Raw genomic sequence first — 17,022 nt, forward strand, 5'->3', positions numbered from 1 at the left:
AACAACGAAAAGACAGACTGTAATTATGAATGTTAAAATGAAATAAAAACGAAACCAAAAAACTGACGTCTCAAGCTCTAAGAGACATTTACAAATCGAATCGTTCTGGCAAATCGTTCTGCCAATTGAAGTACTGTGGATGTGATCAGAAGACACTCAGAAGATTTTCCAGTAGAAAGGAATTGGTATTTGATCTGACAGTTCACGGCCGGTGTGTTGTTCACGTTTAAGTCGATCCCTTGTGGTCCAATTTCGCACACAAAAACTTATTGCACATTTCCCCTACCAGGCGATCTCTCTTTAATTCGCCGTTTGAGGAATGATATGTGATATTTCGTTGTGTGTCTATTGACTACTATTTTGCTTACCCAATGTTTGATCGATATATATTGAATTAATAATTAATTTCTTCCGCGTTAACTTAAAAATGGTGATTCGATTGCCGGAGAATTTGGATAATGTTTTTTATACTTCGTGGGCAGTAGAACGAATAATATATTCAAAATAGGCATTCGACCAGAAAAGTTTGGGAACCACTGTTCAAGTTGAATAAGACAACAATACAGTATAGTCATCCGTCTTAGTGGGCCCGACTTTTGTGATACGCACTGTAGGTATTATTTTGGTATCCAGCAAATGGGGCTGGAGTTGCAAAAACAAGTAGCTCGAGCGGTAATATATAACTATGAGAGTAACTATGTTGAACTAAACTTTTCGTTCAATATCTTTAAAAAGTGATGTCAGGTCTGTGAATTTTTTTCGCAAGATGAACACCGAATACAAATTATCTGATTGATTTTTGCTTTAATTGCATATGTAATGCTGTACTACTACAACTTTTATTATATGTCTGCAAGTTTTGTGTTCATTTTAAACAGATAAATCTTGTACAGTTTTGAATTTTATATTATTGTTTTTCTAAAACTAAAGAAAACTGCACACACTGACCTAAAAATTTATGAGGCAACCAAAACTATGCGGACTCAGCAGAAAAATATTGTTTACAGCAAAGTTCTCGATTTGGCTTATCATTTTTTGCTTTGCGGAAATTTATAGCAATTTCAAAGTATATTGTGTCCGATACAATTACGACAGCGATTTGGAAATTTTTTGATAAGTTGCACAATTGTTATAGTTACTCCCGTTTTACATAACGATGTGAAAATTTTTGCACAACTTCTATAACTGCTAGTGAAACATGAACAAGTGGGTGATTTGCTGCATAATTGATTTAGATGTACTGAATATTGTGAAACCTAACAGTAATAAGTTGCACAACCAATTTTAATATATTTAAAAATGAATCTGAACATATCTAACATAAATAACTATTCTAAAACAATTATAAAACATTTTGAAATTTCAATAAGTTACATTTACTACTTAGGTATTATTTGTGTAAATGTTGATGTAAGCTAAAGTATCTCATTTTGTTTAGGCTTGTCTATCCATTTTCAAGAATAATGACAAATTGTTTCCGGTAGCTCGCTCGTCATTCCGTAAGTAAAATAGACAAGACACGTGGAGGTGTGGGGGTTGTGCGCAAAAATTTAAAAGAAAAGTACGTCATTAACAATATTGACACTGTAAACCAAATTCTGAGAACGAAGTAAGTTATTTGCACTTATATATAATATTGTTCATGAAACTTGATGTTGAAAAATCTTCCAAGATGGGGGAGGGTATACCATTTTTGTAGTACGATTTGTCCTTTGCCTCAAAATAGGCCTCAGTTTCAGCGATTACCTCTTCATTGCTTCTAAATTGTTTACCAGCGAGCATTCTCTTGAGGTCTGAGAACAGGAAAAAGTCACTGGGGGCCAAAACTGGAGAATACGGTGGATGAGGGAGCAATTCGAAGCTCAATTCGTTCAATTTCACACTGCTCAGAATCATCAATTCGTTGTTGTTTTTTATCGAATGTGAGCTCACGCGGCACCCATTTTGCACAAAGCTTTCTCATATCCAAATATTCGTGAATAATATTTCCAACACGTTCCTTTGATGTCTTTAGGGTGTCAGCTATCTCGATCAACTTCACTTTACGGTCATTGAAAATCATTTTGTGGATTTTTTTCACGTTTTCATCGGTAACAGCCTCTTTTGGACGTCCACTGCGTTCATCGTCTTCGGTGCTCATATGACCAGTACGAAATTTAGCAAACCACTTACGAATTGTTGCTTCGCCCGGTGCAGAGTCTGGATAACACTCATCAAGCCATTTTTTGGTATCGGCGGCACTTTTTTTCATTCAAAAAGTAGTGTTTCATCAACACACGAAATTCCTTTTTTTCCATTTTTTTCACAATAACAAAAGTAGCTTCACTCAAAATGCAATATCTCACAAACTAATAATCAGACAGCTGTCAAATTTATACACGTATCTTTTGAAGGTTGGTACTAACTGAAAATGGTATGGATTTAATTCTAGTGGCGCCCTCTCATAGAAACGATACGAACTTTTCAGCCGATCTGTTACATAACACATTTTCTTCACAAAAAAATTGATGCAGGATCTCTATCGTGACCGGACTGATGGAGCACCTAACCGTTGGATGTAATAAAATTTGAAAAATCTTGATTATGGTATGTGAATAATTCGATCGTTCATCGACAAAACTCCTAAATATTTTGAAAAATTCACAATTAAAAGTAATTGTTTTATTCAGAAATTTTATAACGAATACAAATCGAAATAAAAGTAGTATCCAAATTTCCTTGTAAATTAGTTTGAAAGAAATAATTTTATTCTTGAAAACGAACAAAAATGTATGATTTCAACAAACAAAAGCGTTAGTTGAAATAGCTATATTTAAGGTAATTTATTTCAACCAAAAAGTTTGTTAATTTAAAGCGCAACACTTCTTAACTTTATCGAAAGTTCGTTCATTCATAACAAATTTTTCTAATTGAATTCATTGTGAAATTGTTTGTCAAGAAATTGACAGGAACGCACAAGAAAAATATTTGTTATTTTTATCAACATGTTGTTTGAAACAAACTAACCCACTGAGTAAAATTGATTATCATATTTTGTAGTTTCAAGCAGCAATGTTTTCTATATCAAACCAGATTTTATTGTGTCACTATTTTAACAAAAAAAAATCGTTGCGAGGAACCCAAACTTGGTTATATTTACAATTTTTTTTCTCTGCGTGTAGAACTAAACGGTACAACAACAGTACTATTGGTGACAACATTCTGCTGACTGCTACAACAAAAATCTAGTAGAAAATTTTACTTGTAACTTAAATTCGATACTTTCGCACTCAGTGGATGGCATGTCGAATGGACATAAGCCAATTGTAGCTAATGCTCGTTCCCTCGTATAGATGGCTTTGCCGATGGGATGTGACATTTAGTGTTCGAATTATTGCGAGTAGCCATTTCCTATTCATAGCATGATTAACGTTTTAAATCGAGTTTTTGCTAAAAAATTAAAGGTATCACTCAGTTTTATGCAGAAATGCATGAAGCGTGCCGGAATGAATTTCAAAACATCACAGCACAAACCCTCACCCGGGAATTTTACAAGAAGTTTCTCACCAAATCGATACGCCAGAGCCTTCACTTCCTTCAACATCTTGGTATATTTTGTTGCCAAGTATAAGTTTGATGTTCGGAGGATATTCTAGAGTAAAAAATACCTAAATCAGCCAGTAACAAAAACACTGGAACAATCAGTTGTACAAAATTTGGTAAACCATAACTCATTGGTAGGTTTTCATTCTCTGAAAATACCTATACCTTTCTTTATAATATATTATGTGAAAATTTGTTTAATGTCCTCAAATATCGTGCTCACCATATACAAATAGAGATAGCATTAAACACATTTTGATTGGCGTATTTTGTTTATTATGTAAGTCATTCTGGATTTTCTTTATCAAAACAACGAAGCTGTCAATGAGAAATTCTGTACAACATTATTTACTACTGAAAACAATACAAAAAATACATAGGTTCCACTTACCCACAGTTTTGATTAAATGTACCAGCGGATTCAGCACCATTTTGATGAATTCGATTCCTACTTTGATATCCTTGAAAAATGTGACGGAACTATATTGCACTACTGACTTCTACCTTCGGGGAAATTCACTGTCGCCTTCACCATGTGAGGGTTTTTTCACCTTGTGTTGATGTTTCGCTATTTGCTAAACTATATCACTTTACACACGCTCTCGGTGATCGGAGGCAACGAAATAATTTTTAAAATTCATATTGCACCTTCTTCACCAGGTGCTGGTGTTTCTACACTTCCGTGTGATGTGCTACGAACCACAATTGCAATGGTTGGTTTCGGATTGCGGTTCCTTAAATCGATTGGGAGAATCTGAAATGGAAAACAAATTAAAAAATATGATTCTGATTGATTCGAACGTTGGAAGTCGTTGTACGGTTCTGCCCTGTTACATGTGCTAATTAGTAACACGTTTGATTAGCATGTCAGCTGACTTGCCATGATCAACGATGATAAAGTTTGACTGGGTGTTAATTGGAATACTGTACCGAGATCAAGAGAACGAAATTCTCAGTGGTTTTGCGATTTGGGGACTTTTCTTGGAGATTGACGCAGTCAGTAGCACATGACCACTACATGGCCCATATTCGCATATCAGTCTCATATCGGTTTTTGTCATTTTTGAGTTTGCTTGATGGATGAAGTCCATCCTTAATATACTTCCCGAAATGAAAATACAAATTGTGGGTTTGTTCAGTAAAATGTGACCATCTCTTATCTATTCCAAATGCAAAATACCCGCATATCCCATTCAGAGCAAATTTGAAATATTGAAATAGTAGTTGGGTGTTAGTTTGTGGTTTGATTTATCTATCAAATAAATATTTGGAATTGATTGCCGATGTATAGTTAGTTGAGCCGAAACGGTATAAAAGGCTAGAACGTGTAGATTGAATGGATATATTTTCGGTTTCTTATTTCTGGGCAGGGTCATCGCGATCGGAATGACCCCAGTTCTGAAAACACTAGTCTCATATGTTCATTACGCATAACTATTTTGAGAAAAATCACAATAACGTGTTTCAGATTTAGAAACTAGAAACGAATTTGGGGGAGGTCCGGTATCAGATGGAATTTCCCCTATTAGTTGAAAACAATAGTCTAGAAAAGAAATTTCGCAAATCAAGTTTCTGGTCATGAGCTACTAACGATAGATCAAACATCATAGGAAAGCTCCGATGGGAGATTCAACAATAAACTGGATTAACATGTGCATTTGAAAACTAATAAATAACCGTTGGCATTGCATTGGCCTTCGGACAGTCAGCAACATACATTTATTCGAGTCAAAGCGAACAGTGCGACAGTGCTTCTATGCATGAATCATATCAGTTACTTGTTTTGAAGCTTTCTCATTAGATCACTCATCAAAGCGAAAGTTGGGATGAAACAGGTTTTAAAAACTAATTAAACAGCCTGTGTAATGGAATGTTATGTAAATCCAGTTATTCTCGCGATTGGCACTCTAGAGAAAGACTTAAAAGTGAACAAATAATCATTTTTCAATTGTTATACATACCTACCTGCAAAGTAATTGATTTTTAATATATACCGGTGTAATAGCTGAAATTGTTTCGCAAATAGCATCAACTGTTTAGCAAGTCGAACGTGCACCGAGGCCCTGATAGTCGAGATTAAAAAATGTCAAAATAGACTGGAAAATTAAATTTCAAGAGTGTGCTTCCATATATAACACTGTAGAAAAACGATTAAATTTTTTTGTGCTAGAAATATTATTCTTGAATTGCACAAGACTCGTTAGTTGATGACCAAACGAACCGACCTTACTGCCCAGTTTTCGGAAAAATAGGAGCCAAAAAGCTCAAAAAACGAAACTCACCTAATATTCTTAGAGATGACTCAACCGATTTTCTCAAAACTAAAATGGAAGATTTCATGGTTTCATAGGGTCCTGTTGATTTTTTTCCGGGTATTGGACTCAAAATTGTTTCAATTTGAAGGTTATATTAGTTTTTGGCAAAAAAAATCTCATAGAAAGTGAAAATCGAATTTTAAACCCGGAGGGTCGTATATCATATACCATTCGAATCAGTTCATCGAGATCAGCAAATGAATGTATGTGTGTATGTGTATGTGTGTATATGTGTATATATATGTTTGTAACATATTTTTGAACTAACTTTTTTCAGAAATGACTCAATTGAGTCTAACTAACTTATATTCAAATTAAAGGTCTTGTGGTCCCATACAAAGTTGCTAAGCAAAATCGTAAAAAAATCTAATTCCAAAATCTAAACTGACTCCGGCTATCCTGGTTCTTAGTTTCCGTTTCCAGAAGCACCGGAAATAAGGATAATTTACTCCGAATTGAAATTCACTCACTTTTTTAAAATATGACTTGACCGATTTTCACAAAGGTTCAAATGAAAGGCTTCCGGCTCCGGAATTACTTGGTGAACAGCAATGGAATTCCGTATTCGGTTTAGGAATTACTGAGTGAAACGTGCAAAAATGAAAATATGAAGACTAACTTTTGTTAGAGATGGCGGAAACGATTTTCGTACATTTATATTCATATGAAAGGACGGAAAATACCTTACAAAATTACTTAATTTTTTCTTAACATGACTTTCGGTTCCGGAATTACAGGGTGATCAGTGCAAAAATTTTAATTTTAAAGGTATTTTTTCATAAATGACCATGAAAAGTGTAACAATTTTCTTGAAAATGTTTCATGAATTTGATGACAAAATAATCTTATTTTATATTAAAGTATCGGAAACAGTGATAAATCATTGTAAATTATAACTGATTTTCACAAACTTATCTTCAAACATATCTAGCAGAACGTGTATTAGAATTGAACTTTATCCGGATGCGACTTCCGGTTCTGATATTACAAGGTGATGAATGCTAAAAAATGCATACCGTTATCCAAAGTGTCGATGCAAATAACATACAAACTTGTCAGTTTATGGCCAATCGAACCCACTTTGACTATTCACAGTTCGAAAAAATCTGGTTTTTTTACATCTTATAAGATGCACATATATGGAGAGTCGTATTTCACCCAAATTATTATTCAAGAACATTTAAAATTGTGTGATTTGAAAGTTTCATGGCTTGATTTCGAACGAAATAAAAAACAAAAGATCTTTAGCAGCAGCGCGACTTGAACCAAGAAACACTAGATCACAAGCACATCGGTTACTCGACTGAACCACAGAGCTCATATCTGTTCATTGAATATTTGATACATACAAATCCATACAGCGGCACTTTGTAGCCGAGTGCAAATTACATTCGGAGCGTGTAAAGTTCTGTGCGAGTGAAATATCGTGTCATTTGAAAAATTAAGTGGTTGTGAATTGTGTCGTTTGTAGAATTCTGTCACCTGTAAAACTCATAATTTTTTCTGTGCAGTTTCTGGTTTCGGAAGTATCGGAACCAGTGCTCCACTGTTTCCAAACGCAGCTCATTCCGATTCCTCCGAGATGGTCGTATTCAAAACTCGTGAATTTTACCTGGATTCCACCTCCGGTTCCGGAATTATAAGGGGATGAGGGCCTAAACTTTCAAACCACCTTTAAGAACGATGATGCGAAAAACGTAATTTTTTTTCTAAATTTGACTGTTTACAAATTGGAAAGGTTATGCTCTTTTATGCCCAAATGAACTATTTTTTCTATTTAAGATTCAATGAAAAGTAATATTTATGAAAAGAGCTCCCATAAGTAGCACAAAGATTCTTGAGCTTTATTTTGTCTTGTTTTTTTTGTGGTTGCGGTATAAAAGATTTCTTACCAAGTTGATGAGTTGTAGAAAAGCGACTTGCGATGATAGTTACTTGGTATGGATTAAATGGTTTTGATGGATTTTACGAAAGGGAGGTCAGTTAAGGTGACCGTGGATAGAAGCCAGGGAAAATGAATGTAAAAGTATTGGTGAAACAATACTTTTTTATATCGTAATAATATTTGTCAGTAGAGAGGGATAAAGTAATAAGAAGGATATTGGTGTGCTGCACGACGTAAAATATACTGGTGGCGTAATAAGACAGTTTTGGTTGTGTTGGTAATTTTCTCACGATATTAAGTATGGCGCGCCGGGATTCAAGCATGTAAACATAAACAAACGACCAGTTCAGATCGGGATTTCACTTCTAAGTTACTCCAGTTGTCGCCCAGCCTGGCGAATCTTTGACACTAATTGAAAATCTGGACATATTTTCTTCAAGGGCTTGCAAGGTAACGTCGAAATATAGAAAATTTTACACACATCCGATTCTGTTCATTTCGTTGGAGGAAGGATTTGGCGGATCACACTGTGGTATCTATTACAGTTATTATGGAGAATGGAGTGATTGTGCTGTGGGTGGCATTTCAAATGCAGGTGATGAAAACGATTGAAACATCCCGGAACAAAACACCGCATTTCACTGTCAATATTTTCGCAAACAGAACCAACTCTAAATATTTTCATAAAAGCAACTCCCGGAACGTCATTTGTTTATGTTTTTTCTTCTTCACGTCTCTCTGTTATTCCAGAATAAAATGAAAACCGCACTAACACATAGAAAAACGTGATCACCAGGGTATTTTACATCGTGGGTGTGCTGAAAGGAATACAGGAAACAAGAACAAAATGTAAACATTGAAACTATTCAAATCACCTATCAGAACAGAGTGGACTTATCTCATTTCCATGCTCATTCTCATCATCTCTCACAACACTAGTAAAAATGTAATCAGTATAATTACTGGAATTTACAAACAACATTAAGCATGTTTCTGCTTTACATGTATGTAAAGATGCTTGTGCTTCTATAGTGGAGTTTTTATCAAGATGTTCCAGTACATATTGATACAAAATTATTGGATCCAGTACAGTTTCTAAATTCCGTGGTATTGTCTTGAGTCGCCACTTCTGGCAGTTCTTTTGATTTTCGCGAATGAGCGCTGCTTTCCTTTTCTTAGATGGAAGAGGCATTTCGGAAAGATTGCAATACTTGAACTGTATGTTTATTTTTTTTTCATTTCATTACGGCGGTAAATAAGACAACATAGTTTCGAGTAACTTGCGGGGAAGCAATGTTTGAAATGGAAATACGAGAAATGTTATCGTTATTTAAAAAATATTGAAGTTTTAGATTGTGATGTACGAAAGTGGTTTTGATCCGAAATTTTAACTACTTCAATGTGCGACTAATAGAAAATAAAACCTTTTTTAGTGCATCGCAAGGTTTTTTCTTCTAATTATGTATGGCATCACTGCCAACTTAAAAGGGTGGTATTATCAATACTAAAGCACGCCGGAAAACTTTTTATCGTGGAATTTTGAAAAATTTCAAAACCAGAACTATGAGTTATTCAAAGGTTTTATAATAAAAAGTTTAGATCAGAGGATAAGATTACCGGTGAAGAACAATGCAAAAGTGTTTCATAAAGCTTACGTATGCCTTACGAATTGTTATCGCCGTTTCAGTGACAGTTGTTCTTGTTTTCGTATTATTCACGCTCGAAAATGTCTGTTTATGTGCCCAATTCTTGCCATTTGCGGGAAGTTTCACTTTTCTGTTACAACTCGAAAAAAAAATGCAGCTGAAGCGTATCGAATGCTCTCAGAAATTTACGGTGATGCTGCTCTGAGTAAAAGAACCTGTCGGTAGTGGTTTAAACGTTTTAAAAATGGTGATTTCGATGTCGAAGACAAACATGGTGGTGGAAGAGAAAAAACCTTCAGAGATGAGCAACCAGAAGCATTACTTGATGAAGATTCGTGCCAAACCCAACACAGAAAAAATTATGTATATTACAAGTGACAGAATTCTACAAACGATATAATTCACAACTATTTAATTTTTCAAATGACACGATGTTCCACTCGCACAGAATTTTACACGCTCGGAATGTACTTTGCACTCGACTACCAAGTGCCGCTGTATGGATTTACAGATATGAGCTCTGTGGTTCAGTCGAGTAACCGATGTGCTTGTGATCTAATGTTTCTCGGTTCAAGTCGCGCTGCTGATAACGATCTTTTGTTTTTTATTTCGTTCATTTCAAGCCATGTAATTTTCAAATCACAAATGTTTACATGTTTTTGAATGAAAATTTGTGTGAAATACGACGCTCGATTTATGTGCATCTTATACGATGTTAAATCACAAGATTTTTTCGAACTGTGAAGAAGAGCTTGCCGAATCGTTGGGAGTGAGTCAGCAAGCCATTTCAAAACGTCTCAAGGCCCTGGACATGATTCAGAAAGAAGGAAACTGGGTGCCGTACGAGTTGACAACACGACAATGCTCGGCCTCACGTCGCAAAAGAGGTCAAAAAGTACCTGGAAACGCTGAAATGGGAAGTCTTGCCCCACCCACCGTATTCCCCAGATGTCACCCCTTCTGACTTCCACTTATTCCGTTCGATGGCACACGGCCTGGCAGATCAACATTTTCAATCCTTCGAAGAGTTGGAAAAATGGATTGCTTCATGGATAGCGTCAAAAGAGGACTCCTTTTTACGAGCCGCGATCCGAAAATTTCCGGAATGATGGGAGAAAGTTGTCACTAGCGACGGACAATACTTTGAATTATACATCTGTAAGTACTTTTTCGCAATAAAGCTTTTAGTTTTGGAAAAAAAACGACGGAAGCAAAGTAGTACACCTGATAATAAAACTCTAGAGAAACTTTCAATGAAGATCCGAAAATTTTTTGCACAAATCATTCTTCAGAGTTGATCATAGTTTATCGTTAACATATATACGACGAATGATTATGTCAACAAATTGAAGTATCAATTCCACGCAAATGTGTTTGATAGTTTGTTTACATCAAGAGCAGGCCAAAATAACGGAAGGTGGTTTACTTCCATGGTCACTTTAAGAAGGATTGATGTCATTTGAACTTCCTCTGGTCGTATACAGTATAAATATACGGCTTATACTATTTTACCTGATTGCTCTATTAATATTACAGGCTAGTTCATATTAGAGATGGAAAATTCGTTCGCGAATGGTTCAAAAGAACTAGAATGAATGAGCAATAGTTCTTTTTTCGAGAACGGTAGTTCTTTTATAAGATAGCTTCATCACGAAACCTCAGTTCAAATTCGTGAGACCTTTTTTTGGCTCGCTTAACCTAAAAAAACTAAGTTCTCGTTCTTTAAACAGCACTCTATTTCATTGAACGATTCTTTCAAATCAAATGTTCTGTCCTTCTCTAGTCACAGAGAACGAATAGTTTACACAAGTTTATTAACTAAAACCTATATAATAACAATAAAAAAATAAAAGCTAAGTTGATAAAGCCTCTGTGTCATAACAGGAAAATACTACTGTTAAAAATACATTAAATAATTTTCAAATACAAGTTTGAAAATTATCGTTCTTGAAAAATCGCGTAAAGGGGGAAGGGGGTTAAAATCTCAAGTTCCCAGTCAATTTTTTCCAATTTTTTTTCTCGAGATGACAGTAGATTTCGACGTTTCATGCAATTCTAAGAAATTTAGCATCAAAATTTTTTTTCAATTCCGGGAATTTTTTTTTCGAGACGTTACATGATATTCTAAAACATTTGGCATCAAATAAAAGTGCAAAAAATTATGGGTCGACCCTGGCCAACCATATACATCAACTGTGAATTCTTATTGCTTCGGAGGGAAAACGATGCTGTGCATATGGTGACATCTAAAAGGTGTCTTGTAGTGATGGAGTAAGATTCGGGATGGGTTTCGGATGTGTTCGGCAATCAGCGGAAGTTATGTAATGATTTTCATATTTAGACTTTTTGTTTTCTAAGTTTCCATTCCAAATAATTTCCAATTATCAGAAAAGAGATAAACCGAATGTTGGTAACTATTGTGGAATATTTTTTCTTTTCGCTAAAACAATATCACAGATTTTGAAAAACGGCATACTGTTTTGTGATTTTCAAAATATTTATTAACGATTGATTTTTTTAAGGGGAGAACAAATTACTTACCGTGTCAAATATTTTTCAACTGTACGATTAATATTGACATTCATCACCAGTACACAACACATGGACATACTTATTCCTACTGACTTAAAAAAGCTGATGCGTCAGTTTATTACAAGTATTCGTATGTCCAGCAAAGCTGTGACTCTCCGACTATGTTTTATCATCATTCTGAAGAATAATGAATCGCTTAGTATCATTATCATTGTGCGGTAGAACGTCATTTTATCACGTTGTCTAAATGCTTTTTAATTGCAGTCTCTCACACATATGCTGCTACCAAAACTTTGGTATTAAATTATCGGGACGTTGTTAGAGATTTGAGTGTACTTTGGGAATCACGAAATCCCGGAATTTCAGAGATCACTATTTCTATAGGATCTCTGCTTGTAAAAAAAATCGAGAAGGAGTTCACGGATATGTACTGGATGCAAGCAATACTTTTTCATTTATTTGATGTGATCCGGTAGCATTTTCACGCTACGAGGTTTATTAATTATTTATAGTAACGAAATTATTTTTGTCAATTATTAATTCCAATAAAATTATATATTGTACGATGTTTCACATGATCGTAGGATTTTGTAGGCAAACGTAAACAAACAATACCTAATATTAAGAATATATTCTTGAAAGCAGAACTAGACATAGGTGAGTTGTTTCTTTTGAGATAAATAATAAAACTTTGCTTTTCAGTACAAAAATTGACACAAAATTGTTCGGCACATATACTGAGGTACAATAAACATCGAAAAACAGACAGTGAATGTAGTTTTTAGATTTATATTTCAGTGATCCCTTAGGCTAATCCACGTTTAAGATAGTAATCAAACTATTTATCTGATTTACATTTAATCAATTATAGCATCTTATGCTATTTTATAGCAGTTAATTTACCCGTGTGTTTATAGAATAGGAAAATAAGTATTCTTTAATGTAGAAAAAAACTACTACAATAGTTAATCTATTCTCAAAGGAATGGGACATATGAAACAGAAGAGTTTCGTCTGAATCAAATCTATCATAAATCTTTCAAATGGAACGCTTAATAATTTGCAAACACAAGGTATGTTATACATACAAAACTCACCTAAAAATCCGGGTTTATGACTAAACTTTTCGCAACTGTTTTTATCGAACTTTTTGTTTCCGTTTCCAATTCAGTCACCAGTCACTATTTAGCACGTTTTCGTATCACTTAACTCCGAAATGCTCCTTTTATTGCACAAATAACATTTCATTATCACATTGACAAAGTCACCAAGTGCTTGCGACCGATTTTGAACATCTAAAAACGGCACACTTTTTGCAAAATCCCACCACTGCTGTATCGCGCGAAATATTTCAACTTGATCACGCTGCGCGACTGGTCGTTTGCAAACTGATAGGAAATGCGCATCCAGGTGCCAATTTTATAACACAACCTTGCGTGCCAACGTGCCTGCGAGCGAACGGCTCTCACCTGCTTGATGCGAATCTATGAGCTTAGGAATCTCTGTCTTAGCTCCAGTGGGCAACATTTGCGATAGCAAATGTTGGGTGGAGAGTATCTAAACGACCGGTAATTCTACACGAACTCAGGCGCCGATCGCCGCCGGTTGTTCGCGACGCGATCAGCTGGAGCAAGAGAAATGCACTCTTCGGAGGAAATTTGCACGCACGCTCTGGAGAGGCCCGGCTTTTTCGAATTTGAGCGCCAACCTTATGCAACATTTTAATGCCGAAACTAGTATTTTTGTGATTGTAAGAAACAGTGGGGAACTTTGTTTACATGACCTAGCAAGGGTTCAGCACTCAGCGACCCTAATATTAGGATAGCATTGTTCATCGATTGATGAACCCATGCGGTTGATAGAAACGAGTGGGGGGTTGCGTAAGGATAATGAGTTGTCAAGAGGCGAGCTCCCAATGGAAGTTTCCATCAATGAAGTTTGCATACTTGTTTTGAAGTTTCTAAATTTGGCACTGCTGATTTGGCTCGATCAGTTGTAGGGTATATCAGTTGTAGGGTACTCACATTAATCTCAACGTGAGCATTCATTTCATTATTCAATGCCTTTAGCTAGATGAAGTAAAATTCTGACGTTTTCGGTTCGTCTGCTGAATGTGATATTTTCTGTGTTTTTTTAACTAACACTAAGTGATTGTTTTTGTATTCAGAAAAAAATAATATTGATCACATATCTTTGATATTTTTAAGGCGGGTGTAATTTATTCCTGTCTTCCCGCGGGGAACTGAATCAGAGAATACATGACGAATTTGCTTCCAAATCTCGTCCAAGGCTCGTAACCGGAACGACAGGAAAACGAACAGCTCAGTGGAAAAACAACGAGTCAGTTTAGAAATAAATAAACATAATGAACAAAGGGCACCGGCACTAACGCGGAATAATACAGTCTAAAACTGCAAACGGGGTCGTTTCCAAAAATTGTAACCTTGCTTAACGAATTAATGCACCCCGATCTAAAGCAATGACTACAACGAATACTGTTATATACATTCAATTTGATTAGGAGTGCAAAGTAATTGAATTTTCTAAAGTCAACAAAAATATGCACAATATACAGCATGGAAACGTCTAGCATAACAAATCAGTCTATGTAGAGCATTGTGCTTCAGAAATGTGGGTATATGATTTTCGCCTAAGTCGTTAATAATGAATATATCGAAAAAACATGTTCTAGTACAAAGAAATTTTTTTTTCGTCAAAATAGTGGTGTGGAAGAATTTTTTTCCGGTATCTTCAACGGTATCTACGTTTGCAAAGCATGCACTTAAAGAAGACTTTTGGTCAGTACACAAGGAAACCATGTAAATCACTTCCCAAGTAACCACGACGCATTATAACCACAAACGAATTTCCAGGCATGACAGTCACGATCTTTTTTTTTGGCGCACATCTATGGTCCTCCGTGAAACTGGCACCAATGGTGAAAAATTGGTTGCACTGCTGAGTTTCCATCATACATTCATAATGCAAATGTCAAACCGTGAGAACTCTTTCGATTCGGTAGCTCATTTGTATATATTGAGAATTTATGGCACGCTTTGGTTGAAATGATAACAATGCAGTTAATCTCGCGCTCCACCAAGCGGTGAGTGTGGTCATTTCAGAAGGTACCGGGAACGAACCACATTTTTCAAAAATGCTTATAAGCACGTACATGTCTTTATTATTTATCTTTGTTATAACTTCACATTATTTCAGCTTTAAAAATTCACGTGAAGCATTGGCCCCGGGCGCAACGTTTGTAGGGGAGCAGGAAAGTAATCCTTGAGACATTTTTTTTGCTTGCCAAAGTCATTTTTCCGAAGATGGAGCTTTGCCCTTTTTTTGCTCACTAAACCAACGATGGGGGCGGAAAATCTCTCATTTTCTTATCTCTTATATATCATTGACTCCCCGTAAAAAAATAAACCATTGATTTTACAGCATAAACAATTGATTCACAATCAGATTTCAAACAATATGCAAACTGTACATTTAATTATTCAACTTATACATTAATTTAATACATAACAACTTGTACATTATATTGTGAAAAGTATGTTCACAGACTAACAGACAGGACACTCAAATTAGATTCTTCAATCATTTTAACGGTCTTTTCGAATATTCCTTTATTTGGGACAGTACTCACATGTGTCATGATGGCGCCACGTTACCCTATCAAAAACATCCTGTCTGTCATCTAGACTGTGTTTATTTTTTTCATTTACCAACAGAGTTGCCATTCATACAGAATTACCTGTAATGTATTGATTTGTATACGTCCATGCGAATTTCATGCAGGATACAGATTTAATACATATGGCCAAAACTATATACATAATTGTGCCGTTGGATGAGATCCAACGCAAGACAAAATCGAACCCGTTTTGTTACAATATTTACTTGCTTCTGGTCTGCCGCCACTTAATTTCTGGTGAAAACTACCGACACAATAAAAAATAGTCTAGATGAACAACGTTGAGTCAAATAAATGGTTACCTTCCAACATCGCGAAAAAGTTAAATATATTATCAACGTAATCCAATAATTTATTGTGACGATTCATTTTCAAATATTTTGATGAAATCAGGCATCCCTGCAAGCAGCTGATCGGTGTTGACAAACGAGGGGAAACCAACTCGTAAAAAAACTTTTACATAACACAAGGGGTGTACAGATAGTAAATAGTTCGCGCAGTACAATATAGGTGGAGCTAGTGCATCACGAAAAATTATTTTTTATAAGAATTTACTCATACTGTCATGTCTGTTAGTCTGTGGTATGTTCACAATTAATTGAATAGTGTATGACAATACTTTAAAATATTGTTCTATGGTCAAAGCAAAATTGTGGAAGGTTTTGTAACAACAAATCGTATTGTTTTCCTACAATATTTTTTATTCGGGTCTGACTTACTCTGATCGTGTACCAAGTTACCATATTACAGGTTTTTTTTAGTAAAACTACATTTTTTTTTTGTTATTTTGCAAACAGTTTCTGTGTCATAAGCGGCCCTTACACGATCATTAAAAGTGTCATTACTAATAAGTAATGACACTTTTAATGATCGTGTAAGGTCTGCGAGTTCAGTAATGATGGAATTCCGGATTTTCCATCATTACCAAAATTTTTTCTTCTTATTATTTTTTTTGTGGAAGTGCTGAATATCGTCAGTTGTATTAGATGAAAAAATTTGACAACCATGAAGTAAACATTCTCTTCAGAACTATACGTGAAAAAAACTCGTGGAATGACAAAGTGTAGATTTAAATTATTAATGTTTCATTAACCTTAACGTTTCAATGGCAAATAAAATTTATTTTCAGCTAAACTAAGATAAAGAATATCGATAATATTCTTTAATTGCTGAGAGAAAGTTATTCTGGTTACAAGCCCCGTGCTGGAGTAGTTACAAATACTCATCATTAATAATGAACGTGTAATGCTAAACAGTAATGATGTAAAGTAATGCAGTAATGACGAGCGTTTGAGCAGAAGTGTCATTACTTAGTAATGACACTTTTAATGATCGTGTAAGGGCCGCTATAGAGCACAGATTTTAT

At 35.2% G+C, this 17,022-nt stretch overlaps 1 protein-coding gene across 1 annotated transcript in view; it reads right to left on the minus strand.

Moving 5' to 3' along the window:
• LOC131437507 (sialin-like) overlaps positions 1-13,389 on the minus strand; it is a 42,457-nt gene extending 29,068 nt beyond the window's left edge. The window contains exons 1-2 of the mRNA XM_058606904.1: positions 13,057-13,389; positions 3,974-4,336 (exon numbers count right to left, since the gene is read on the minus strand). Coding sequence (XP_058462887.1) covers positions 3,974-4,013 — 40 coding nt within the window. The 5' untranslated portion in view covers positions 4,014-4,336; positions 13,057-13,389. The remainder of the gene's footprint in view (positions 1-3,973; positions 4,337-13,056) is intronic.
• Between the last annotated feature and the right edge of the window lie 3,633 nt (positions 13,390-17,022).

The sequence above is a fragment of the Malaya genurostris genome, chromosome 3 (genome assembly GCF_030247185.1).
Source record: "Malaya genurostris strain Urasoe2022 chromosome 3, Malgen_1.1, whole genome shotgun sequence".
In the NCBI taxonomy this organism is placed as follows: domain Eukaryota; kingdom Metazoa; phylum Arthropoda; class Insecta; order Diptera; family Culicidae; genus Malaya; species Malaya genurostris.